Source organism: Haliotis cracherodii, unplaced genomic scaffold (genome assembly GCF_022045235.1).
Source record: "Haliotis cracherodii isolate W230 unplaced genomic scaffold, xgHalCrac1.p SCAF_9, whole genome shotgun sequence".
Taxonomy (NCBI): Eukaryota; Metazoa; Mollusca; class Gastropoda; order Lepetellida; family Haliotidae; genus Haliotis; species Haliotis cracherodii.
In genome coordinates, this window is record NW_027266343.1 from 743,593 (window position 1) to 769,327 (window position 25,735).

The window sequence follows — 25,735 nt, forward strand, 5'->3', positions numbered from 1 at the left end:
TCATCATTCACAGGGATAGACATGGCCACTCATCTGTAAGTCCGAGACTAGAGAAAATCTAAAGGGACTAGTTGTTTTGTCTCCTAACCTAGTTATTTTACATAAAGCACTAGGCAAGAGGTGCTGTTGTTGTTTGTTGTTTAACGCCACACTCAGCAATATTCCAGCTACGAGACACGGTCTGTAAATAATCGAGTCTGGACCAGACAATCCAGTGACTGACATCATGAGCATCATCCACACAGTTGGGATACGATGACATGCATCTACCAAGTCAGCGAGCCTGACCACCTGATCCCATTCGTCGGCTCTTACGACAAGCATAGTGACCTCTTATGGCAAGCATGGGTTGCTGAAGACCTATTCTTCCCCGGATCTTCACGGGTCGCAAGAGGTGCTGAATACATCTATTTCAAACTTGCTGAGACTTGCTGAGACTGAAATCAGAACTCATTCACTCTCACATATATATATATGGGGTCGGTGGGGTAGCCTAGCGGTTAAAGTGTTTGCTCATCATGCCTGGGTTCAATTCCCCACATGGATACAAGTCCATGTCTGGTGTCCCCTGCCGTGATATTGCTGGAATATTGCTAAAAGGAGCATAAAACCAAATTCATTCGTTCGTTCTTTCATATATGACAAGTCACTGTCAGATGATTCTTACACAATGCCCAGGTCTGACTAGGAAACACATTCACCAGCATGTTGAACAGAACTGATATACTGTAGAAGGCTTCTAGGAGTTTCACAATGATGTCTTGAAGTGAATGTTTAGATATCTTAATTGGTATTTAAATATTCCCAGTACTGGATTATCCGCTCTGTTCAAAGGTCATAGGTCAAAGGACAGCTGAAGACAAAATTGCTACTGTCAAACTCACAGTCACATGATATAGATATGTACAGGTACCAATACTTACATATATCATTGTATATCATAGTGATGTCTCCATTAGTATGCAAAGTCAACATCCCCAGGGAGCTGAGAATGAAAATCGAGTGCACACTGATTAACCGACTGGGATAAGAATGTATCGCTTTGAGTATGCTATAGGTGTGGATTTGGCACATTATAACTATGGACATTATTAATTTTGCACATTATTAAATATTCACATTATAATGCCCCTATGATCAGCTGAATACTGACAGAGAATGGGAGTCAGGCGGTGTACAGGCGGCTTGTGATGTTTCTAGCTGAGGAGTGTGTAATCTGTTCTGCAATTAGCAGCACTTTGAATCACAAGCGATCTCGCAGACTGGAATACAGACTTTTCATAGCTATTTCATGTATGTACAAATGATATCAATAAATCACTTATTTGAATTTTTCATATCAGTAAATGCATGCATGATTGCATTAGAACAGTCTGCGTCCTGTGAAAAGGTGATGTTAGTCTTTGATCTCACTGAAGGATATCCCGGCCTTGAGGAAACTCTCCAGCTTGCTCTGTAGTACACAGCTGTACCCCAGCCATGGACTACAAGCAGGTGATGTCAGTCTCTGATGTCACTGAAGGATATCCCGGCCTTGAGGAAACTCTACAGCTTGCTCTGTAGTACACAGCTGTACCCCAGCCATGGACTACAAGCAGGTGTTGTCAGTCTCTGATCTCACTGAAGGACATCCCGGCCTTGAGGAAACTCTCCAGCTTGCTCTGTAGTACACAGCTGTACCCCAGCCATGGACTACAAGCAGGTGATGTCAGTCTCTGATGTCACTGAAGGATATCCCGGCCTTGAGGAAACTCTACAGCTTGCTCTGTAGTACACAGCTGTACCCCAGCCATGGACTACAAGCAGGTGTTGTCAGTCTCTGATCTCACTGAAGGACATCCCGGCCTTGAGGAAACTCTCCAGCTTGCTCTGTAGTACACAGCTGTACCCCAGCCATGGACTACAAGCAGGTGATGTCAGTCTCTGATGTCACTGAAGGATATCCCGGCCTTGAGGAAACTCTACAGCTTGCTCTGTAGTACACAGCTGTACCCCAGCCATGGACTACAAGCAGGTGTTGTCAGTCTCTGATCTCACTGAAGGACATCCCGGCCTTGAGGAAACTCTCCAGCTTGCTCTGTAGTACACAGCTGTACCCCAGCCATGGACTACAAGCAGGTGATGTCAGTCTCTGATGTCACTGAAGGATATCCCGGCCTTGAGGAAACTCTACAGCTTGCTCTGTAGTACACAGCTGTACCCCAGCCATGGACTACAAGCAGGTGTTGTCAGTCTCTGATCTCACTGAAGGACATCCCGGCCTTGAGGAAACTCTCCAGCTTGCTCTGTAGTACACAGCTGTACCCCAGCCATGGACTACAAGCAGGTGATGTCAGTCTTTGATCTCACTGAAGGATATCCCGGCCTTGAGGAAACTCTCCAGCTTGCTCTGTAGTACACAGCTGTACCCCAGCCATGGACTACAAGCAGGTGATGTCAGTCTCTGATCTCACTGAAGGATATCCCGGCCTTGAGGAAACTCTACAGCTTGCTCTGTAGTACACAGCTGTACCCCAGCCATGGACTACAAGCAGGTGTTGTCAGTCTCTGATCTCACTGAAGGATATCCCGGCCTTGAGGAAACTCTCCAGCTTGCTCTGTAGTACACAGCTGTACCCCAGCCATGGACTACAAGCAGGTGATGTCAGTCTCTGATCTCACTGAAGGATATCCCGGCCTTGAGGAAACTCTCCAGCTTGCTCTGTAGTACACAGCTGTACCCCAGCCATGGACTACAAGCAGGTGTTGTCAGTCTCTGATCTCACTGAAGGATATCCCGGCCTTGAGGAAACTCTCCAGCTTGCTCTGTAGTACACAGCTGTACACCAGCCATGGACTACAAGCAGGTGATGTCAGTCTCTGATCTCACTGAAGGATATCCCGGCCTTGAGGAAACTCTCCAGCTTGCTCTGTAGTACACAGCTGTACCCCAGCCATGGACTACAAGCAGGTGATGTCAGTCTCTGATCTCACTGAAGGATATCCCGGCCTTGAGGAAACTCTCCAGCTTGCTCTGTAGTACACAGCTGTACACCAGCCATGGACTACAAGCAGGTGATGTCAGTCTCTGATGTCACTGAAGGATATCCCGGCCTTGAGGAAACTCTCCAGCTTGCTCTGTAGTACACAGCTGTACACCAGCCATGGACTACAAGCAGGTGATGTCAGTCTCTGATCTCACTGAAGGATATCCCGGCCTTGAGGAAACTCTCCAGCTTGCTCTGTAGTACACAGCTGTACCCCAGCCATGGACTACAAGCAGGTGATGTCAGTCTCTGATCTCACTGAAGGATATCCCGGCCTTGAGGAAACTCTCCAGCTTGCTCTGTAGTACACAGCTGTACACCAGCCATGGACTACAAGCAGGTGATGTCAGTCTCTGATGTCACTGAAGGATATCCCGGCCTTGAGGAAACTCTCCAGCTTGCTCTGTAGTACACAGCTGTACCCCAGCCATGGACTACAAGCAGGTGATGTCAGTCTCTGATCTCACTGAAGGACATCCCGGCCTTGAGGAAACTCTCCAGCTTGCTCTGTAGTACACAGCTGTACCCCAGCCATGGACTACAAGCAGGTGATGTCAGTCTCTGATCTCACTGAAGGATATCCCGGCCTTGAGGAAACTCTCCAGCTTGCTCTGTAGTACTCAGCTGTACCCCAGCCATGGACTACAAGCAGGTGATGTCAGTCTCTGATCTCACTGAAGGATATCCCGGCCTTGAGGAAACTCTCCAGCTTGCTCTGTAGTACACAGCTGTACCCCAGCCATGGACTACAAGCAGGTGATGTCAGTCTCTGATCTCACTGAAGGATATCCCGGCCTTGAGGAAACTCTCCAGCTTGCTCTGTAGTACACAGCTGTACCCCAGCCATGGACTACAAGCAGGTGATGTCAGTCTCTGATCTCACTGAAGGATATCCCGGCCTTGAGGAAACTCTCCAGCTTGCTCTGTAGTACACAGCTGTACCCCAGCCATGGACTACAAGCAGGTGATGTCAGTCTCTGATCTCACTGAAGGATATCCCGGCCTTGAGGAAACTCTCCAGCTTGCTCTGTAGTACACAGCTGTACACCAGCCATGGACTACAAGCAGGTGATGTCAGTCTCTGATGTCACTGAAGGATATCCCGGCCTTGAGGAAACTCTCCAGCTTGCTCTGTAGTACACAGCTGTACCCCAGCCATGGACTACAAGCAGGTGATGTCAGTCTCTGATCTCACTGAAGGATATCCCGGCCTTGAGGAAACTCTCCAGCTTGCTCTGTAGTACACAGCTGTACCCCAGCCATGGACTACAAGCAGGTGATGTCAGTCTCTGATCTCACTGAAGGATATCCCGGCCTTGAGGAAACTCTCCAGCTTGCTCTGTAGTACACAGCTGTACACCAGCCATGGACTACAAGCAGGTGATGTCAGTCTCTGATCTCACTGAAGGATATCCCGGCCTTGAGGAAACTCTCCAGCTTGCTCTGTAGTACACAGCTGTACCCCAGCCATGGACTACAAGCAGGTGATGTCAGTCTCTGATCTCACTGAAGGACATCCCGGCCTTGAGGAAACTCTCCAGCTTGCTCTGTAGTACACAGCTGTACCCCAGCCATGGACTACAAGCAGGTGATGTCAGTCTCTGATCTCACTGAAGGATATCCCGGCCTTGAGGAAACTCTCCAGCTTGCTCTGTAGTACACAGCTGTACACCAGCCATGGACTACAAGCAGGTGATGTCAGTCTCTGATCTCACTGAAGGATATCCCGGCCTTGAGGAAACTCTCCAGCTTGCTCTGTAGTACACAGCTGTACCCCAGCCATGGACTACAAGCAGGTGATGTCAGTCTCTGATCTCACTGAAGGATATCCCGGCCTTGAGGAAACTCTCCAGCTTGCTCTGTAGTACACAGCTGTACACCAGCCATGGACTACAAGCAGGTGATGTCAGTCTCTGATCTCACTGAAGGATATCCCGGCCTTGAGGAAACTCTCCAGCTTGCTCTGTAGTACACAGCTGTACCCCAGCCATGGACTACAAGCAGGTGATGTCAGTCTCTGATCTCACTGAAGGATATCCCGGCCTTGAGGAAACTCTCCAGCTTGCTCTGTAGTACACAGCTGTACCCCAGCCATGGACTACAAGCAGGTGTTGTCAGTCTCTGATCTCACTGAAGGATATCCCGGCCTTGAGGAAACTCTCCAGCTTGCTCTGTAGTACACAGCTGTACCCCAGCCATGGACTACAAGCAGGTGTTGTCAGTCTCTGATCTCACTGAAGGATATCCCGGCCTTGAGGAAACTCTCCAGCTTGCTCTGTAGTACACAGCTGTACCCCAGCCATGGACTACAAGCAGGTGTTGTCAGTCTCTGATCTCACTGGAGGATATCCCGGCCTTGAGGAAACTCTCCAGCTTGCTCTGTAGTACACAGCTGTACCCCAGCCATGGACTACAAGCAGGTGTTGTCAGTCTCTGATCTCACTGAAGGATATCCCGGCCTTGAGGAAACTCTCCAGCTTGCTCTGTAGTACACAGCTGTACCCCAGCCATGGACTACAAGCAGGTGATGTCAGTCTCTGATCTCACTGAAGGATATCTCGGCCTTGAGGAAACTCTCCAGCTTGCCCTGTAGTACACAGCTGTACCCCAGCCATGGACTACAAGCAGGTGTTGTCAGTCTCTGATCTCACTGAAGGATATCCCGGCCTTGAGGAAACTTTCCAGCTTGCTCTGTAGTACACAGCTGTACCCCAGCCATGGACTACAAGCAGGTGTTGTCAGTCTCTGATCTCACTGAAGGATATCCCGGCCTTGAGGAAACTCTCCAGCTTGCTCTGTAGTACACAGCTGTACCCCAGCCATGGACTACAAGCAGGTGTTGTCAGTCTCTGATCTCACTGAAGGATATCCCGGCCTTGAGGAAACTCTCCAGCTTGCTCTGTAGTACACAGCTGTACCCCAGCCATGGACTACAAGCAGGTGTTGTCAGTCTCTGATCTCACTGAAGGATATCCCGGCCTTGAGGAAACTCTCCAGCTTGCTCTGTAGTACACAGCTGTACCCCAGCCATGGACTACAAGCAGGTGATGTCAGTCTCTGATCTCACTGAAGGATATCCCGGCCTTGAGGAAACTCTCCAGCTTGCCCTGTAGTGCACAGCTGTACCCCAGCCATGGACTACAAGCAGGTGTTGTCAGTCTCTGATCTCACTGAAGGATATCCCGGCCTTGAGGAAACTCTCCAGCTTGCTCTGTAGTACACAGCTGTACCCCAGCCATGGACTACAAGCAGGTGATGTCAGTCTCTGATCTCACTGAAGGATATCCCGGCCTTGAGGAAACTCTCCAGCTTGCTCTGTAGTACACAGCTGTACCCCAGCCATGGACTACAAGCAGGTGATGTCAGTCTCTGATCTCACTGAAGGATATCCCGGCCTTGAGGAAACTCTCCAGCTTGCTCTGTAGTACACAGTTGCGTACCAGCTTCAGCAGCAACATGTACAGGTCGGATGCTGGGTCTTCAGGCTTACAGATGTTGATGTGGTTCTCATTGAAGGCATAGAACTCTCCCACGCCAGGATCTACAAGACAAAACATCCTAAAATTAGTCCTTTTTTTGGGGAGGGGGGGTACATACTTTTTCCCTAAAACCCTGGGACAGTTGTTGAAAAATATAAATAATCAAGACCCTTAAATATTTTTTTTTGATAATGTAATAAATAGGGTTAGAATGAGCAAACGATAATTTAAATTCTCTACATAACACTGAGTATTGACCACATCAGTTAAATAGGGGATATATGCTTCTACAAGGTTAACCGATCCATCCACTCTGATTGAGAAGTGAAAAATATATATAATCTGAATGTATTTTTACTCATCTGAATACAAACTAACGTATTAACCACAGAAAAATGTGGGATCTGATCCTGGAAGTCTTTTAGACATTTCACTTCATATGAATGCATTTTCTTTTCATCCCGAATTTGAAAACAAACAGTGCCATATTTGGCCCGGTAAAATGGTCAACATTCTTCTTACCAAGCGGGTTCATCAAGTGTCATCATAATGTCATAGCATTCCAGAGTGACCCATCATCTTCCTGAGGCAAGGAAGTTTACTAACAACAAAGGTCCAGTTCCCAACCTTGCCAAACTACGCTGGAATTTTGTGGCTTGATCACAGCACCACCCGTGGCTATTACGAATTATGTCCCTTCTATATCCCTCTTATTGACCAATCAGAATCCACCTCTTACATCACTTGCATTTGTGTCAAACAAAATGGCGGCACCCAGTCAAGACAGTCTGATTGATAATCAAGATTATATTGTAATATAAGAGGCCTTACCTCATGAAGTGCATCAAATCACTTGAGCACCTTGATTAAAAACATAAAAAGATTTGCAAAATATCTGTCGATGCCCAGTTGATGGTACGTACACATGCTTTGCAAATCCTGCAGTCAGTCAAAATCTGCATGTTGAAATCAGTGTTGTTAATGAACTGGATGGATGGTTCGTTGCATGATTTTTATTGGACTATGTGTAGACTCATTAGTTTAATCGAATTCAAGCCTAATTCGGCAAGGGTGGAAACTGGACTTTTACAGTCAGTTATCTCCCTTGCCTCGGGAAGATGGAGAGCTATGGAAAGTGCCTGATGACTTTTGTATTTTACAATGTTGGCAAAGATTTTTTTTTCGGAAGAGGTTTATCATTGGAAACATCTGGCAATTGCCATAGGTTCCAAATAAAAATTGTTAACTCACTACTGGATTCAGGGGGTACGATGTGGACTTTGGGGAGGTTCTTTCCCAGGGATGTCTTGGAGGTTTCCCCAAAACTGATGCACGGAATGCTGTTGTCCTTCATGAAGGTCAGGAACTTGTCATGGAGGACTTTCAGGTGGGGGGAATCTGGAAGAGCAAGAAGCCTCTGTACCTCGCTGGCTTTGTCTTGAGAATTTGCAACATTATATCATGAGTTATAGTCAAAACACGACTCTAAGGTTTTGGTTGAACATGTAAAACCATGAGCAAGGGAAAATCACTAATACGTGGAATGGGTATCTGCTCTTAGGGGTGGATGAGGTACCTGCACTGAGGGGTGGGGGGATGAGGTACCTGCACTGAGGGGTGGGGGGGATGAGGTACCTGCACTGAGGGGTGGGGGGGATGAGGTACCTGCACTGAGGGGTGGGGGGGGATGAGGTTCCTGCACTGAGGAGTGGGGGGGATGAGGTACCTGCATTGAGGGTGGGGGGGATGAGGTACCTGCACTGAGGGGTGGGGGGGATGAGGTACCTGCACTGAGGGGTGGGGGGGATGAGGTACCAGCACTGAGGGGTGGGGGGGATGAGGTAACAGCACTGAGGGGTGGGGGGGGATGAGGTACATGCACTGAGTGGTGGGGGGATGAGGTACCTGACCTGAGGGGTGGGGAGGGGTGGGGAGGGATGAGGTATCAGCACTGAGGGGTGGGGGGGATGAGGTACCAGCACTGAGGGGTGGCGCGGCAGAGATGAGATGTCTGCACTGAGTGGGGGGAGGATGAGGCACCTGCACACCGCTGGGGGGGGGGAGGGGAGGATGAGGTACCTGCACTAAGCTGCTGCAGCTCCACAGAGGGGTAGATGAGGTACCAGGCGTGGTTGGAGGTGTCTGCCAGGGTGGATCCTCGGTGAGGGACACTGTAGAACACCACCCCCCGGGTCTGCTCGGCCAGTGACTGGAGCCGGGGTTCTGTCTGGGCCAGAGCCAACATCTGCTTCACCAGGAGACCTAGCCAACACCAAGACAATGCACATTTTGTAAAAGAGCAAAAATTTAGAAGATTAATAAGATGTAAAATCTTAACTCTTAACATTAATAAAATAGTGCAAGGGCACTGTAGCTCACCTGGATGTGCAGTCTACAGATTCCACAAAAACTGCTATCAGTGCTGACATCCAAATACAGTAAACTACGCTTAAAATAAACTCAGAGGGGCAACTGATTGTAGTTCATTATAACCGTAGTTCATTATAGCATATATACTGCATATATACAACAAATGGCCAGGACTAAAAATAAGTTGGTTATAACAGTCAGTTTATTATAAGCGTGTTTGTCATAAACGTAGTTTACTGTGTGTTCTGATGCATAATTTTGAAAAAAGTAATTACATTTGAACTGTAACATATTCATTCTGTTCATTCATAACACTTCAATCTAATAATCACGACAGACATGTCTGCTGAGTTTCAGCAAATTGGTTCCACAGATTCTGAGAAAAAGGAGAAAAACTGTTTGCAACATAATCCATGTTTTGCCAGAACTAAATGCCTGAATCTTCTTTGACATGTTCATTCACAGAAATGTTCGCCTGTCTGAGGATTCTTGTTCTTGTGGATAAAGATTTGAGCTTACCTCCCATCGAGTGGCCCACCCAGATGACTGGCCGAGACCCAACACCAGCCTTGTGTAGCTTCTCCAGCAGACTCCGGCCTCGCATCTCAACCGTCCGACTGAAACAAAGCCATGTAATCCCTTATAAACCATTTTACATTTGCCTTGTCTATAAGTTTTCTATATATTGTGTTGATTTGAACAGAAATACTGTTGTACTTGATTCCCTAGCGAGGAACATCTCAACTCTCTGTAACCAGGTGTGGGGCACATGGAGATGTTAGTTTGATACAGACAGGTGATGACAGTCAGATCTCATTTCCAAGTGATCTCCCAACCAAGTGCGATGTGCAAGGGTAGATTTCACACTAACGACTCTCAGGATTGTTTCTTTATGACACGGATAATGTGTCAGGACTCTCTGTCCCAAACTCATCAGAGTTCGGGCATATATTGAGGATATTTCATGTGTCGAGTGAAATATCATGTTTCTCGTATCCAGTGATGTAGGGTCACAAAAATTCTTTATCATACATTAAGATATGATTATATACAAAATCAACATGCACAAAAAATGTTCTTGAAAACAAGGAGACTGCTGATGGAAGCGAAGAAAACAGGCTGGTCAAGTAACAAAAATGGCACTTTGCGAAAAGAACCGTGTCAATTGATGACTTAAATGAGTAATTAACAGTTATAACGAAACATTTGCGAGAGAAAACAAATGGCAAAAAGTGATATTTACTCCATAAATGACCATCTGTTATCAGTTTGCCTTGTCAATGTGCAAATAACATAAAAAGAACGTCAACAGTTTGTGTATGGGCTAGACACTTGCGATAAAAGGGAGACATTTGAGGGGAAGTAACTCTTGTATTACAATATTTCCGTCAAACATACCACTCTCCTCTCTTTGTTGTATGGACAATGGACATACCACTCATCTCTCTTTGTTGTATGGACATACCACTCACCTCTCTTTGTTGTATGGACAATGGACATACCACTCTCCTCTCTTTGTTGTATGGACAATGGACATACCACTCATCTCTCTTTGTTGTATGGACATACCACTCACCTCTCTTTGTTGTATGGACAATGGACATACCACTCACCTCTCTTTGTTGTATGGACAATGGACATACCACTCATCTCTCTTTGTTGTATGGACAATGGACATACCACTCACCTCTCTTTGTTGTATGGACAATGGACATACCACTCATCTCTCTTTGTTGTGTGGACAATGGACATACCACTCATCTCTCTTTGTTGTATGGACATACCACTCACCTCTCTTTGTTGTATGGACAATGGACATACCACTCACCTCTCTTTGTTGTATGGACAATGGACATACCACTCACCTCTCTTTGTTGTATGGACAATGGACATACCACTCACCTCTCTTTGTTGTATGGACATACCACTCACCTCTCTTTGTTGTATGGACAATGGACATACCACCCACCTCTCTTTGTTGTGTGGACAATGGACATACCACTCATCTCTCTTTGTTGTATGGACATACCACTCACCTCTCTTTGTTGTATGGACAATGGACATACCACTCACCTCTCTTTGTTGTATGGACATACCACTCACCTCTCTTTGTTGTATGGACAATGGACATACCACTCACCTCTCTTTGTTGTATGGACAATGGACATACCACTCACTTCTCTTTGTTGTATGGACAATGGATATACCACCCACCTCTCTTTGTTGTATGGACATACCACTCACCTCTCTTTGTTGTATGGACAATGGACATACCACTCATCTCTCTTTGTTGTATGGACATACCACTCACCTCTCTTTGTTGTATGGACAATGGACATACCACTCATCTCTCTTTGTTGTATGGACAATGGACATACCACTCACCTCTCTTTGTTGTATGGACAATGGACATACCACTCACCTCTCTTTGTTGTATGGACAATGGACATACCACTCACCTCTCTTTGTTGTATGGACATACCACTCACCTCTCTTTGTTGTATGGACAATGGACATACCACTCATCTCTCTTTGTTGTGTGGACAATGGACATACCACTCACCTCTCTTTGTTGTATGGACAATGGACATACCACCCACCTCTCTTTGTTGTGTGGACAATGGACATACCACTCACCTCTCTTTGTTGTATGGACAATGGACATACCACTCATCTCTCTTTGTTGTATGGACAATGGACATACCACTCACCTCTCTTTGTTGTATGGACAATGGACATACCACTCACCTCTCTTTGTTGTATGGACAAGGGACATACCACTCACCTCTCTTTGTTGTATGGACAATGGACATACCACTCACCTCTCTTTGTTGTATGGACAATGGACATACCACTCACCTCTCTTTGTTGTATGGACATACCACTCACCTCTCTTTGTTGTATGGACAATGGACATACCACTCACCTCTCTTTGTTGTATGGACAAGGGACATACCACTCACCTCTCTTTGTTGTATGGACAATGGACATACCACTCATCTCTCTTTGTTGTATGGACAATGGACATACCACTCACCTCTCTTTGTTGTGTGGACAATGGACATACCACTCACCTCTCTTTGTTGTATGGACATACCACTCACCTCTCTTTGTTGTATGGACAATGGACATACCACTCATCTCTCTTTGTTGTGTGGACAATGGACATACCACTCACCTCTCTTTGTTGTATGGACAAGGGACATACCACTCACCTCTCTTTGTTGTATGGACAATGGACATACCACTCACCTCTCTTTGTTGTATGGACATACCACTCACCTCTCTTTGTTGTATGGACAAGGGACATACCACTCACCTCTCTTTGTTGTATGGACAATGGACATACCACTCATCTCTCTTTGTTGTATGGACAATGGACATACCACTCACCTCTCTTTGTTGTGTGGACAATGGACATACCACTCACCTCTCTTTGTTGTGTGGACAATGGACATACCACTCATCTCTCTTTGTTGTATGGACAATGGACATACCACTCACCTCTCTTTGTTGTGTGGACAATGGACATACCACTCATCTCTCTTTGTTGTGTGGACAATGGACATACCACTCATCTCTCTTTGTTGTATGGACAATGGACATACCACCCACCTCTCTTTGTTGTATGGACAAGGGACATACCACTCACCTCTCTTTGTTGTATGGACATACCACTCACCTCTCTTTGTTGTATGGACAATGGACATACCACTCATCTCTCTTTGTTGTATGGACAATGGACATACCACTCACCTCTCTTTGTTGTATGGACAAGGGACATACCACTCACCTCTCTTTGTTGTATGGACAATGGACATACCACTCATCTCTCTTTGTTGTATGGACAATGGACATACCACTCACCTCTCTTTGTTGTATGGACAAGGGACATACCACTCACCTCTCTTTGTTGTATGGACAATGGACATACCACTCATCTCTCTTTGTTGTATGGACAATGGACATACCACCCACCTCTCTTTGTTGTATGGACAAGGGACATACCACTCACCTCTCTTTGTTGTATGGACATACCACTCACCTCTCTTTGTTGTATGGACAATGGACATACCACTCATCTCTCTTTGTTGTATGGACAATGGACATACCACTCACCTCTCTTTGTTGTATGGACAAGGGACATACCACTCACCTCTCTTTGTTGTATGGACATACCACTCACCTCTCTTTGTTGTATGGACAAGGGACATACCACTCACCTCTCTTTGTTGTATGGACAATGGACATACCACTCATCTCTCTTTGTTGTATGGACAATGGACATACCACTCACCTCTCTTTGTTGTGTGGACAATGGACATACCACTCACCTCTCTTTGTTGTGTGGACAATGGACATACCACTCATCTCTCTTTGTTGTATGGACAATGGACATACCACTCACCTCTCTTTGTTGTGTGGACAATGGACATACCACTCATCTCTCTTTGTTGTGTGGACAATGGACATACCACTCACCTCTCTTTGTTGTATGGACATACCACTCACCTCTCTTTGTTGTATGGACAAGGGACATACCACTCACCTCTCTTTGTTGTATGGACATACCACTCACCTCTCTTTGTTGTATGGACAAGGGACATACCACTCACCTCTCTTTGTTGTATGGACAATGGACATACCACTCACCTCTCTTTGTTGTATGGACATACCACTCACCTCTCTTTGTTGTATGGACATACCACTCACCTCTCTTTGTTGTATGGACAATGGACATACCACTCATCTCTCTTTGTTGTGTGGACAATGGACATACCACTCACCTCTCTTTGTTGTATGGACATACCACTCACCTCTCTTTGTTGTATGGACAAGGGACATACCACTCACCTCTCTTTGTTGTATGGACATACCACTCACCTCTCTTTGTTGTATGGACAAGGGACATACCACTCACCTCTCTTTGTTGTATGGACAATGGACATACCACTCACCTCTCTTTGTTGTATGGACAATGGACATACCACTCATCTCTCTTTGTTGTGTGGACAATGGACATACCACTCACCTCTCTTTGTTGTATGGACATACCACTCACCTCTCTTTGTTGTATGGACAAGGGACATACCACTCACCTCTCTTTGTTGTATGGACAATGGACATACCACTCACCTCTCTTTGTTGTATGGACAAGGGACATACCACTCACCTCTCTTTGTTGTATGGACAATGGACATACCACTCATCTCTCTTTGTTGTATGGACAATGGACATACCACTCACCTCTCTTTGTTGTGTGGACAATGGACATACCACTCACCTCTCTTTGTTGTATGGACATACCACTCACCTCTCTTTGTTGTATGGACAATGGACATACCACTCATCTCTCTTTGTTGTGTGGACAATGGACATACCACTCACCTCTCTTTGTTGTATGGACAATGGACATACCACCCACCTCTCTTTGTTGTGTGGACAATGGACATACCACTCACCTCTCTTTGTTGTATGGACATACCACTCACCTCTCTTTGTTGTATGGACAATGGACATACCACTCACCTCTCTTTGTTGTATGGACAATGGACATACCACTCATCTCTCTTTGTTGTATGGACAATGGACATACCACTCACCTCTCTTTGTTGTATGGACAATGGACATACCACTCACCTCTCTTTGTTGTATGGACAATGGACATACCACTCACCTCTCTTTGTTGTATGGACATACCACTCACCTCTCTTTGTTGTATGGACAATGGACATACCACTCACCTCTCTTTGTTGTATGGACAATGGACATACCACTCATCTCTCTTTGTTGTATGGACAATGGACATACCACTCACCTCTCTTTGTTGTATGGACAATGGACATACCACTCATCTCTCTTTGTTGTATGGACATACCACTCACCTCTCTTTGTTGTATGGACAATGGACATACCACTCACCTCTCTTTGTTGTATGGACAATGGACATACCACTCACCTCTCTTTGTTGTATGGACAATGGACATACCACTCACCTCTCTTTGTTGTATGGACAATGGACATACCACTCATCTCTCTTTGTTGTATGGACAATGGACATACCACTCACCTCTCTTTGTTGTATGGACAATGGACATACCACTCACCTCTCTTTGTTGTATGGACAATGGACATACCACTCACCTCTCTTTGTTGTATGGACAATGGACATACCACTCACCTCTCTTTGTTGTATGGACAATGGACATACCACTCGCTGACATGCGTGTCGTATTCCACGGTCAACAGTCGAGTGTTGGGGCAGTCTCGGGCCAGCCAGTCCTGCAAGGAGGACAATGCATGCAGTAGTCAGGTCAGTCAACATCTGACTGGGAGTATTCCTATACCAGTGTAAACTGAGAGAGTGTCAGAGAGTGAATGATAACCCATAACAGTACCTTCAACAACCCACCCAGACTCAGACACTGATGCCTGCAGAAATATGATGCCTGCAGACTCAGACACTGATGCCGGCAGAAATATGATGCCTGGTTGTGTATTTGGTTCAAAGCATGGAAACTATAGTACTTAATACATGCAAACTATTGAATATATCAGTACATTCATTATAGGTGAGGTGAGGTGAGGTGAAATGGGGTTTTAGGTCGCGTCAGAGATTATTGCACTTATATAGCGACATTCTTGCACGTGTGTGTGTGTCTGCTTGTACTTGTCTGGATGATGTCGATTTTATAGTGCTCGCCCACTGAGATACCATGCTGCAGTTTATCATGAATACCCCCCAACGAACCTACCCCTCTCCGGGCGCCACGGAGGCGGTCTACATTCTTTATAACCTCATGTATCTACCTTAGGCCAGCACATGGACTGTGGGGTCTCCGACTGGTCTCTCCGCGTCACGTCCGACTGGTCTCTCCGCGTCACATCCTTCTGTCTCCAGGTCTTGAAGGGGCCGCCCATAATACCGTGCACAAACACCACATCACAGTACGGCTCCTCACTGGGGGCAGAACTACAGGCTCACATTTACACAGTAACCATGTGGCTGGGTTATATCAAATCTTTTACATTTCCTGTGACATTTACATTGTGTTTGACAACCTTGAGTCTATATGCAACATCATGGTTACAATAAAATAAAAAATGGGTTCCCATGCTCGTTCAGGTTATAGTCAAAATGTACCATAGTTTGCAAATTGTCCAAAATTCACTTTCCAATATATGTTCGCAGAAAAATGAAATTTACTGATCAATATAAAATACACATCTTCAACACAAAAATCTTTGTATACAATAAACCGGTTTTAAAATATTTTGGTGTTTTTAATATTTAAATCTACATCTTCCCGTTTTGTTTAAAAAAAATATAGATATACTTGAGATCATTCAGACAATAAAATCGTTGTCACGTTTAGGGTCAACGGACAAATACTAGTAAATGATCCTCAGCAATGCTGTCAGACAAGCCAAACATCATTGAACTACGTTCTGGAAAAGATTTGACACATTACAAAGTATTTCGCTCCTCAGCCAGATTTAAATGAAATCAGACTACATTATATGTATGTTGACGTTAACTTGAGCTGTGTTCCATGAGACAACATAACTTGACAATTCCTAAATTATCTCTCTTTGTGAACGAAAATAAGTGTCACTTTTAAATTTTGAAGAGAATTATGGATCTAGATAGATAAAAAAATAATTTCATCATGTAAATACTAATAGCTTGATATTGTATTTAAGTCCTTGGTTAATTCTTGAAATATATTTGATGCATAAATAACAAAACAAACTTAACAAGCTTAGATTGTCATAAAATCTTGCTTGTGGGTGCGCAGCTTCCTGAACAATTTTTGTTTTGAGTGTTTCCACGTATAATGTTGGTGTTTACACTAATACAAACTTGACTTTTGACATAAACACAAACATATACAGTATACATCACTTAACATCAGACTTGAACACGCATGTTAAATGCTGAACGCATATGCAGTTCGATCAAAGGTATTGTCATTTAGAATAACGTCCCTTACTTTCGTCCTTGACGTTATACGTGATGTGTTTATATCATAAAGTTCTGCGCGCACATGAGAGGACCATTTGAAAGGAAAATAGTGAAGTATCTTTTGGCACATTATTTCAATTCTAATAGCTAAAGTGTGGTAACACTACACTTATTGATTATAACATTTATTGGCTTTGAAAAATGCTATTGCACGGCACACAAATGCTTTTTGCATTTGGTTAGTCATGGCATCATTTATCATAGGAACAACACGTCTACATGTAGGACATATGTAGGATTGTACAGAATTTCACTCAGATATGTGCATGTTAAACAATGTGACCTGACAATGTGATCATGAATTCCCTGTCACTTATCTATGTTGTTGTTATTGTCAGCAGCTGGGAAATCCCCGTGACGTCATTGGGAAACACCTGTTTTTTCGATCTCTAACACAAATGAGTATTCTGTCAGAGTTATAATAGGCATCATAACTCTGAACGATCTGCGACAGGTTTACAATAGTTTCGAAAATCTATCTATCTTAAAGATATCTTATATTTGAACGTAAGTTGTTAAGATATATCTTAGCTAAGATCGTTTCGAAAATCTAGGCCCTGAAGACCTATTTAAACGAGGATCTTCACGGGGGCGGTTTTAAATAAGATTGTGTGACTGCTAGTTGCCCTGTACCTAGTCCCCTAACAATGGGGTACCGGTGTACATGTATACTACTCTGGAAGGACCTACCTGTTCCTGTGCATTGGATGGATGACATACACTCCCTCCTCACACACACAGTCAGCGCCGTCTCGGTCCAGGTTCAGCATTGCTCGGCCAGCCAGCTGAGACAACTCCAGGTCCTCGTGGGACATCCACTGGGACAGGATTGGGACCCAGCCTGCAACCCAGAGACAGGGCAGTGACTGTCATGAATGGAAGAGGACAGGGGGGTCTGTTGACAGGGGAAGACTGTGGGGACTAAGGACAGGGGGCAGGGACAGAGGACAGGGGACATAGGAAAGGGGGCTGTGGACAGGGGGCAGAGGACAGGGGACAGAGGACAGGGGACAAAGGACAGGGGACAAAGGACAGGGGACAGAGGACACGGGACAAAGGACAGGGGACAGAGGACAGGGGACAGAGGACAGGGGACAGAGGACAGGGGACAAAGGACAGGGGACAAAGGACAGGGGACAGAGGACAGGGGACAGAGGACAGGGGACAAAGGACAGGGGATAAAGGACAGGGGACAGAGGACAGGGGACAAAGGACAGGGGACAGGGGACAAAGGACAGGGGACAGAGGACAGGGGACAAAGGACAGGGGACAGAGGACAGGGGGCAGAGGACAGGGGACAAAGGCCAGGGGACAGGGGACAAAGGACAGGGGACAGAGGACAGGGGACAGAGGACAGGGGACAGGGGACAGAGGACAGGGGGCAGAGGACAGGGGACAGAGGACAGGGGACAGAGGACAGGGGACAGAGGACAGGGGACAAAGGACAGAGGACAAAGGCCAGGGGACAGAGGACAGGGGACAGAGGACAGGGGACAGAGGACAGGGGACAAAGGACAGGGGACAAAGGACAGGGGACAGAGGACAGGGGACAGAGGACAGGGGACAAAGGACAGGGGATAAAGGACAGGGGACAGAGGACAGGGGACAAAGGACAGGGGACAGGGGACAAAGGACAGGGGACAGAGGACAGGGGACAAAGGACAGGGGACAGAGGACAGGGGGCAGAGGACAGGGGACAAAGGCCAGGGGACAGGGGACAAAGGACAGGGGATAAAGGACAGGGGACAGAGGACAGGGGACAGGGGACAGAGGACAGGGGGCAGAGGACAGGGGACAGGACAGGGGACAAAGGACAGGGGACAGAGGACAGGGGACAAAGGACAGAGGACAAAGGCCAGGGGACAGAGGGAAGGTAACAGGGGACAGGGGGCAGGGGACAGAGGACGGGACAGAGGGAAGGTAACAGGGGACAGAGGGAAGGTAACAGGGGACAGGGGGCAGGGGACAGGGGACAGGGGACAGGGAACAGGGGACAGAGGGAAGGTAACAGGGGACAGAGGACAGAGGACAGGGGACAGAGGGAAGATAACAGGGGACAGAGGACAGGGGACAGAGGAAAGGTAACAGGGGACAGGGTACACAGACCAAGGGTAGCAGACAGAAACAGAGGGCAACGTCAGGGGAAGACAGCACCACACAGGGAGGTTACCAACACTCACCTGTTCTAATAATCTCCTCATGAAGACAGTCCCAGAGACTGAGGTTACCAATGATCTGTGAGACCAGGTGTGGAACATGTAGCGTGGAGTTGGGTGAGAGCTCCTTCACCAGGTGCAGCAGGGTGGCCAGCCCTCCTCCTTCCACAATGCGGAGACACTGAGACTTACTCTGAGAGCATGCAACAATGTGGAAATGAATTGTCCTCCCAGAGGTGCATCCACGTTAACAGTTCATGTAAAATCAGTTTGAAAGATAATTTTAGTTTGGTTTTAGTGTCAAATGCTTTCAATATGCTGCATATTGGGTTATGTTTATTGTGGACGGACTGGAGAAGATGACACCTGGTCTGGATTAGCATGAAATTTATCTTTAATCTTTGTATACAGTATAACTAATGCCCTGAGTGAACCTCAAGGCTGTATACAGTATATCTACTGACCTGTGAGTGACTCTCTAGGCAGTATACAGTATATCTACTGACCTGTGAGTGACTCTCCAGGCTGTATACAGTATATGTACTGACCCGTGAGTGACTCTCTAGGCTGTATACAGTATATCTACTGACCTGTGAGTGACTCTCTAGGCTGTATACAGTATATCTACTGACCTGTGAGTGACTCTCTAGGCTGTATACAGTATATCTACTGACCTGTGAGTGACTCTCTAGGCTGTATACAGTATATCTACTGACCTGTGAGTGACTCTCTAGGCGGTATACAGTATATCTACTGACCTGTGAGTGACTCTCTAGGCGGTATACAGTATATCTACTGACCTGTGAGTGACTCTCTAGGCGGTATACAGTATATCTACTGACCTGTGAGTGACTCTCTAGGCGGTATACAGTATATCTACTGACCTGTGAGTGACTCTCTAGGCTGTATACAGTACATCTACTGACCTGTGAGTGACTCTCTAGGCGGTATACGGTATATCTACTGACCTGTGAGTGACTCTCTAGGCTGTACACTATAACTAATGCCCTGAGCGAACCTCAAGGCTGTATACAGTATATCTACTGACCTGTGAGTGACTCTTTAGGCGGTATACAGTATATCTACTGACCTGTGAGTGACTCTCTAGGCGGTATACAGCATATCTACTGACCTGTGAGAGACTCTCTAGGCTGTACACACTATATCTACTGACCTGTGAGTGACTCTCTAGGTGGTACACAGTATATCTACTGACCTGTGAGTGACTCTCTAGGCTATATACAGTATATGTACTGACCTGTGAGTGACTCTCTAGGTGGTATACAGTATATCTACTGACCTGTGAGTGACTCTCTAGGCTGTATACAGTATATCTACTGACCTGTGAGTGACTCTCTAGGCTGTATACAGTATATCTACTGACCTGTGAGTGACTCTCTAGGCTGTACACAGTATATCTACTGACCTGTGAGTGACTCTCTAGGCTGTACACAGTATATCTACTGACCTGTGAGTGACTCTCTAGGCTGTATACAGTATATATTCTGACCTGTGAGTGACTCTCTAGGCTGTATACAGTATATCTACTGACCTGTGAGTGACTCTCTAGGCTGTACACAGTATATCTACTGACCTGTGAGTGACTCTCTAGGAGGTATACAGTATATCTACTGACCTGTGAGTGACTCTCTAGGCTGTATACAGTATATCTACTGACCTGTGAGTGACTCTCTAGGCTGTATACAGTATATCTACTGACCTGTGAGTGACTCTCTAGGCTGTACACTATAACTAATGCCCTGAGCGAACCTCAAGGCTGTATACAGTATATCTACTGACCTGTGAGTGACTCTCTAGGAGGTATACAGTATATCTACTGACCTGTGAGTGACTCTCTAGGCTGTATACAGTATATCTACTGACCTGTGAGTGACTCTCTAGGCTGTATACAGTATATCTACTGACCTGTGAGTGACTCTCTAGGCTGTACACTATAACTAATGCCCTGAGCGAACCTCAAGGCTGTATACAGTTTATCTACTGACCTGTGAGTGACTCTCCAGGGCCTCCAGGTAGTACAAATGCTGCATGTCTTCTGGGACGGTTCGGGAAGCATGGCTCGTGTCGTAAGAGGGATTGCCGAAAGTCCAGAGAATGCCCTAGATAAAGAACATATGTCTTAATCTACAGCATCAAGATGTTGGTCTTGAAGTAATTCAACAGTTAATCTTATTATCAGGGCAGCAGTAATACAAGCACATCTCAACATGCATGCCAGTACCAGTTCTTCCAGTTCAAAAGTTTGTCAGACTTCAACACCAATTTTGTTTTGTTTTTTGAGCCCAATAATTTTATCATAGTTGAGTCCTTTCAATGAAAGGTAACATTAACAATTAACTCTGAGGCAATGTATTATCACTTGCGAGTTATCAGTTGATATTTCTTGTGAGATATTTTCTACTGGACTTAGCTCACTTTGTCTTCTTGCACCTGTCCTTTCTCCAGTGCCAGGGATGTGAAGTACTCCACGCACTCGCTGACGTTCTCCAGCGGCAGCGACAACAGCAGGGACCGCAGCTCTGTAGCACAGCTCCTCTGACAGACACACAATCACTGAGTGAGTGAGTGAGCAAATGAGTTTTACAATTCTTTGTCAGCTTGGTGGTGAGGTGAGGTGAGGTGAGGTGAGGTGAGGTGAGGTGAGGTAAGGTGAGGTGAGGTGAGGTGAGGTGACATGAAATGGTGTGTGTGTGTGTGTGTGTGTGTCTGTTTGTGTGTCTGTGTCTGTCTGTGTCTGCTTGTACTAGTCCGGACTTTTGCCAGTTTCGTTGTGCTAGCCCACTGAGACAGCTTGCTACAGTCTAACATGAATACCCCACTCAGACAGAGTATACTGAGTCTGTGTGTGTGTGTCTGTCTGTGTCTGCTTGTACTAGTCCGGACTTTTGCCAGTTTCGTTGTGCTAGCCCACTGAGACAGCTTGCTACAGTCTAACATGAATACCCCACTCAGACACAGTATACTGAGTCCGAGCAGACCAGTCCATCTTTTATCCTCTAACTGCCCAGTGCCAGGAAGGGAAACAACAAGTACCATGCTTTAACATCTTTTGGAATTACGCGGCCGGAATCGAACCACCAGCTTTCCACTCTCCTGGCATGCGCTCTATCCACTAGACCATAGACGTAATCTGTGAGAAAGGCAGGGATACAAGGCTTATACTTATACCACTGTCATGAGCATGGCTGACAAACCCAGACACATATTCAGTAATACTTAGTAATGTTACTTTAATCACATATAGACATTTCAAATACTGGTCCAAGGTTTCCAGATTAGCAGTGTCCAGACAACTGGACAAACAAAGGTGTGTGTCACTGTACAAGACAGTGTATCTATTATTTCCAGTATACAAGCCAGTATTACCTTCAGTGGCACCAGCCTGGGTGGAGGGAGGAAGAAGCGGCGCCCTACATCCGGAGTGTATCTATATTTCCAGTATATAAGCCAGTATTACCTTCAGTGGCACCAGCCTGGGTGGAGGGAGGAAGAAGCGGAGCCCGACATCCGGAGAGCGGGCCAGACCCACCAGAGTGCGGCCATCACACGCCTGCGCGATGTAGCGGTACTGGTAGTCTGCACATACAACAATCACTTCAGCAACACATGTTTAGTATTTCCATAGATCTGTCTTATAATCTCCTGTATAAGTTAACCTATCACCTGTCAATCAAACAATATGATCGTCCAATCAGAAAGTCCCAATGGATACAGAAGCAGCACCATCCCCATCATTTCCTGAATGTCCCAAAACGTTTTCATCAGTTGTCAGCTGGCCTCACACATGGCGAATGTTGCAACAGAACAGACTATGTCTCTAGCTACCTTAAGCTATATGCACTGGTAGTTTAATAACTATATTTCCATCAGTGTATCTATATTTCGATCCTTGTGTCTATATTTCCATCACTATATCTATATTTCCATCCTTGTGTCTATATTTCCATCAGTGTATCTATATTTCCATCAGTGTATCTATATTTCCATCAGTGTATCGATATTTCCATCGTGTCTATATTTCCATCACTGTATCTATATTTCCATCAGTGTATCGATATTTCCATCGTGTCTATATTTCCATCACTGTATCTATATTTCCATCACTATATCTATATTTCCATCACTGTATCTATATTTCCATCACTATATCTATATTTCCATCACTAAATCTATATTTCCATCATTGTATCTATATTTCCATCCTTGTGTCTATATTTCCATCATTGTGTTTATATTTCCATCAGTGTATCTATATTTCCATCAGTGTATCTATATTTCCATCAGTGTATCTATATTTCCATCATTGTATCTATATTTCCATCAGTGTATCTATATTTCCATCCTTGTGTCTATATTTCCATCAGTGTATCTATATTTCCATCCTTGTGTCTATATTTCCATCAGTGTATCTATATTTCCATCCTTGTGTCTATATTTCCATCAGTGTATCTATTTTTCCATCAGTGTATCTATATTTCCATCATTGTATCTATATTTCCATCAGTGTATCTATATTTCCATCACTATATCTATATTTCCATCACTATATCTATATTTCCATCCTTGTATCTATATTTCCATCCTTGTGTCTATATTTCCATCAGTGTATCTATATTTCCATCAGTGTATCTATATTTCCATCAGTATATCTATATTTCCATCAGTGTATCTATATTTCCATCAGTGTATCTATATTTCCATCCTTGTGTCTATATTTCCATCAGTGTACATGTATCTATATTTCCATCCTTGTGTCTATATTTCCATCAGTGTATCTATATTTCCATCCTTGTGTCTATATTTCCATCAGTGTATCTATTTTTCCATCAGTGTATCTATATTTCCATCATTGTATCTATATTTCCATCAGTGTATCTATATTTCCATCACTATATCTATATTTCCATCACTATATCTATATTTCCATCCTTGTATCTATATTTCCATCACTATATCTATATTTCCATCACTAAATCTATATTTCCATCATTGTATCTATATTTCCATCCTTGTGTCTATATTTCCATCACTGTATCTATATTTCCATCAGTGTATCGATATTTCCATCGTGTCTATATTTCCATCACTGTATCTATATTTCCATCACTATATCTATATTTCCATCACTGTATCTATATTTCCATCACTATATCTATATTTCCATCACTAAATCTATATTTCCATCATTGTATCTATATTTCCATCACTATATCTATATTTCCATCCTTGTGTCTATATTTCCATCAGTGTATCTATATTTCCATCAGTGTATCTATATTTCCATCATTGTGTTTATATTTCCATCAGTGTATCTATATTTCCATCAGTGTATCTATATTTCCATCAGTGTATCTATATTTCCATCATTGTATCTATATTTCCATCAGTGTATCTATATTTCCATCAGTGTATCTATATTTCCATCAGTGTATCTATATTTCCATCAGTGTATCTATATTTCCATCCTTGTGTCTATATTTCCATCAGTGTATCTATATTTCCATCCTTGTGTCTATATTTCCATCAGTGTATCTATATTTCCATCCTTGTGTCTATATTTCCATCAGTGTATCTATTTTTCCATCAGTGTATCTATATTTCCATCATTGTATCTATATTTCCATCAGTGTATCTATATTTCCATCACTATATCTATATTTCCATCACTATATCTATATTTCCATCCTTGTATCTATATTTCCATCCTTGTGTCTATATTTCCATCAGTGTATCTATATTTCCATCAGTGTATCTATATTTCCATCAGTATATCTATATTTCCATCAGTGTGTCTATATTTCCATCACTGTATCTATATTTCCATCATTGTATCTATTTTTTCATCAGTGTATCTATATTTCCATCAGTGTATCTATATTTCCATCCTTGTGTCTATATTTCCATCAGTGTATCTATATTTCCATCCTTGTGTCTATATTTACATCAGTGTATCTATATTTCCATCAGTGTATCTATTTTTCCATAAGTGTATCTAAATTTCCATCATTGCATCTATATTTCCATTGTGTCTATATTTCCATCACTGTATCTATATTTCCATCACTATATCTATATTTCCATCACTGTATCTATATTTCCATCACTGTATCTACATTTTTGTCTAAAACAAGAACATCAGATTACCCTCCCAGTCTTCCATTTCTGCAATGGCCTTGACCCCCAGCCATCTTGTTTTTGTATAAGTGTATCTAAATTACCATCATTGCATCTTTATTTCCATTGTGTCTATATTTCCATCACTGTATCTATATTTCCATCACTATATCTATATTTCCATCACTGTATCTATATTTCCATCACTGTATCTACATTTTTGTCTAAAACAAGAACATCAGATTACCCTCCCAGTCTTCCATTTCTGCAATGGCCTTGACCCCCAGCCATCTTGTTTTTCTGTCTGCGGACCTGGTGAGTTTAAGCAGGGTCCAGGGATCTTGGCTGTGAGACTGTAACCATGGGAACCAGGACTCTATAACAAATACAAGAAGCAGGAAGAGTTACATTGTTTACTGCCCATCTTTTCTGGTACATATGAAACAATGTTGATAAAAGGAAGTAAAAAGTGATTCTGTAAGGTGGCCAAGAATAGAAAGGGCTGGACTGCCTTTGGCACACCTGGTTGTTCTGGCGTGTCGG

The 25,735-nt window shown here is 44.4% G+C and overlaps 1 protein-coding gene across 1 annotated transcript in view; it reads right to left on the reverse strand.

The window, feature by feature from the left end:
- Window positions 1–6,388: 6,388 nt before the first annotated feature.
- LOC139453144 (protein SERAC1-like) overlaps window positions 6,389–25,735 on the reverse strand; it is a 32,319-nt gene continuing 12,972 nt past the window's right edge. The window contains exons 7-18 of the mRNA XM_071234770.1: window positions 25,440–25,568; window positions 22,536–22,654; window positions 21,494–21,613; window positions 21,064–21,177; window positions 19,082–19,250; window positions 17,592–17,742; window positions 15,686–15,836; window positions 15,057–15,157; window positions 9,395–9,492; window positions 8,585–8,767; window positions 7,757–7,903; window positions 6,389–6,567 (exon numbers count right to left, since the gene is read on the reverse strand). Of these exons, the coding sequence (XP_071090871.1) occupies window positions 6,389–6,567; window positions 7,757–7,903; window positions 8,585–8,767; window positions 9,395–9,492; window positions 15,057–15,157; window positions 15,686–15,836; window positions 17,592–17,742; window positions 19,082–19,250; window positions 21,064–21,177; window positions 21,494–21,613; window positions 22,536–22,654; window positions 25,440–25,568 (1,661 nt within the window). The remainder of the gene's footprint in view (window positions 6,568–7,756; window positions 7,904–8,584; window positions 8,768–9,394; window positions 9,493–15,056; window positions 15,158–15,685; window positions 15,837–17,591; window positions 17,743–19,081; window positions 19,251–21,063; window positions 21,178–21,493; window positions 21,614–22,535; window positions 22,655–25,439; window positions 25,569–25,735) is intronic.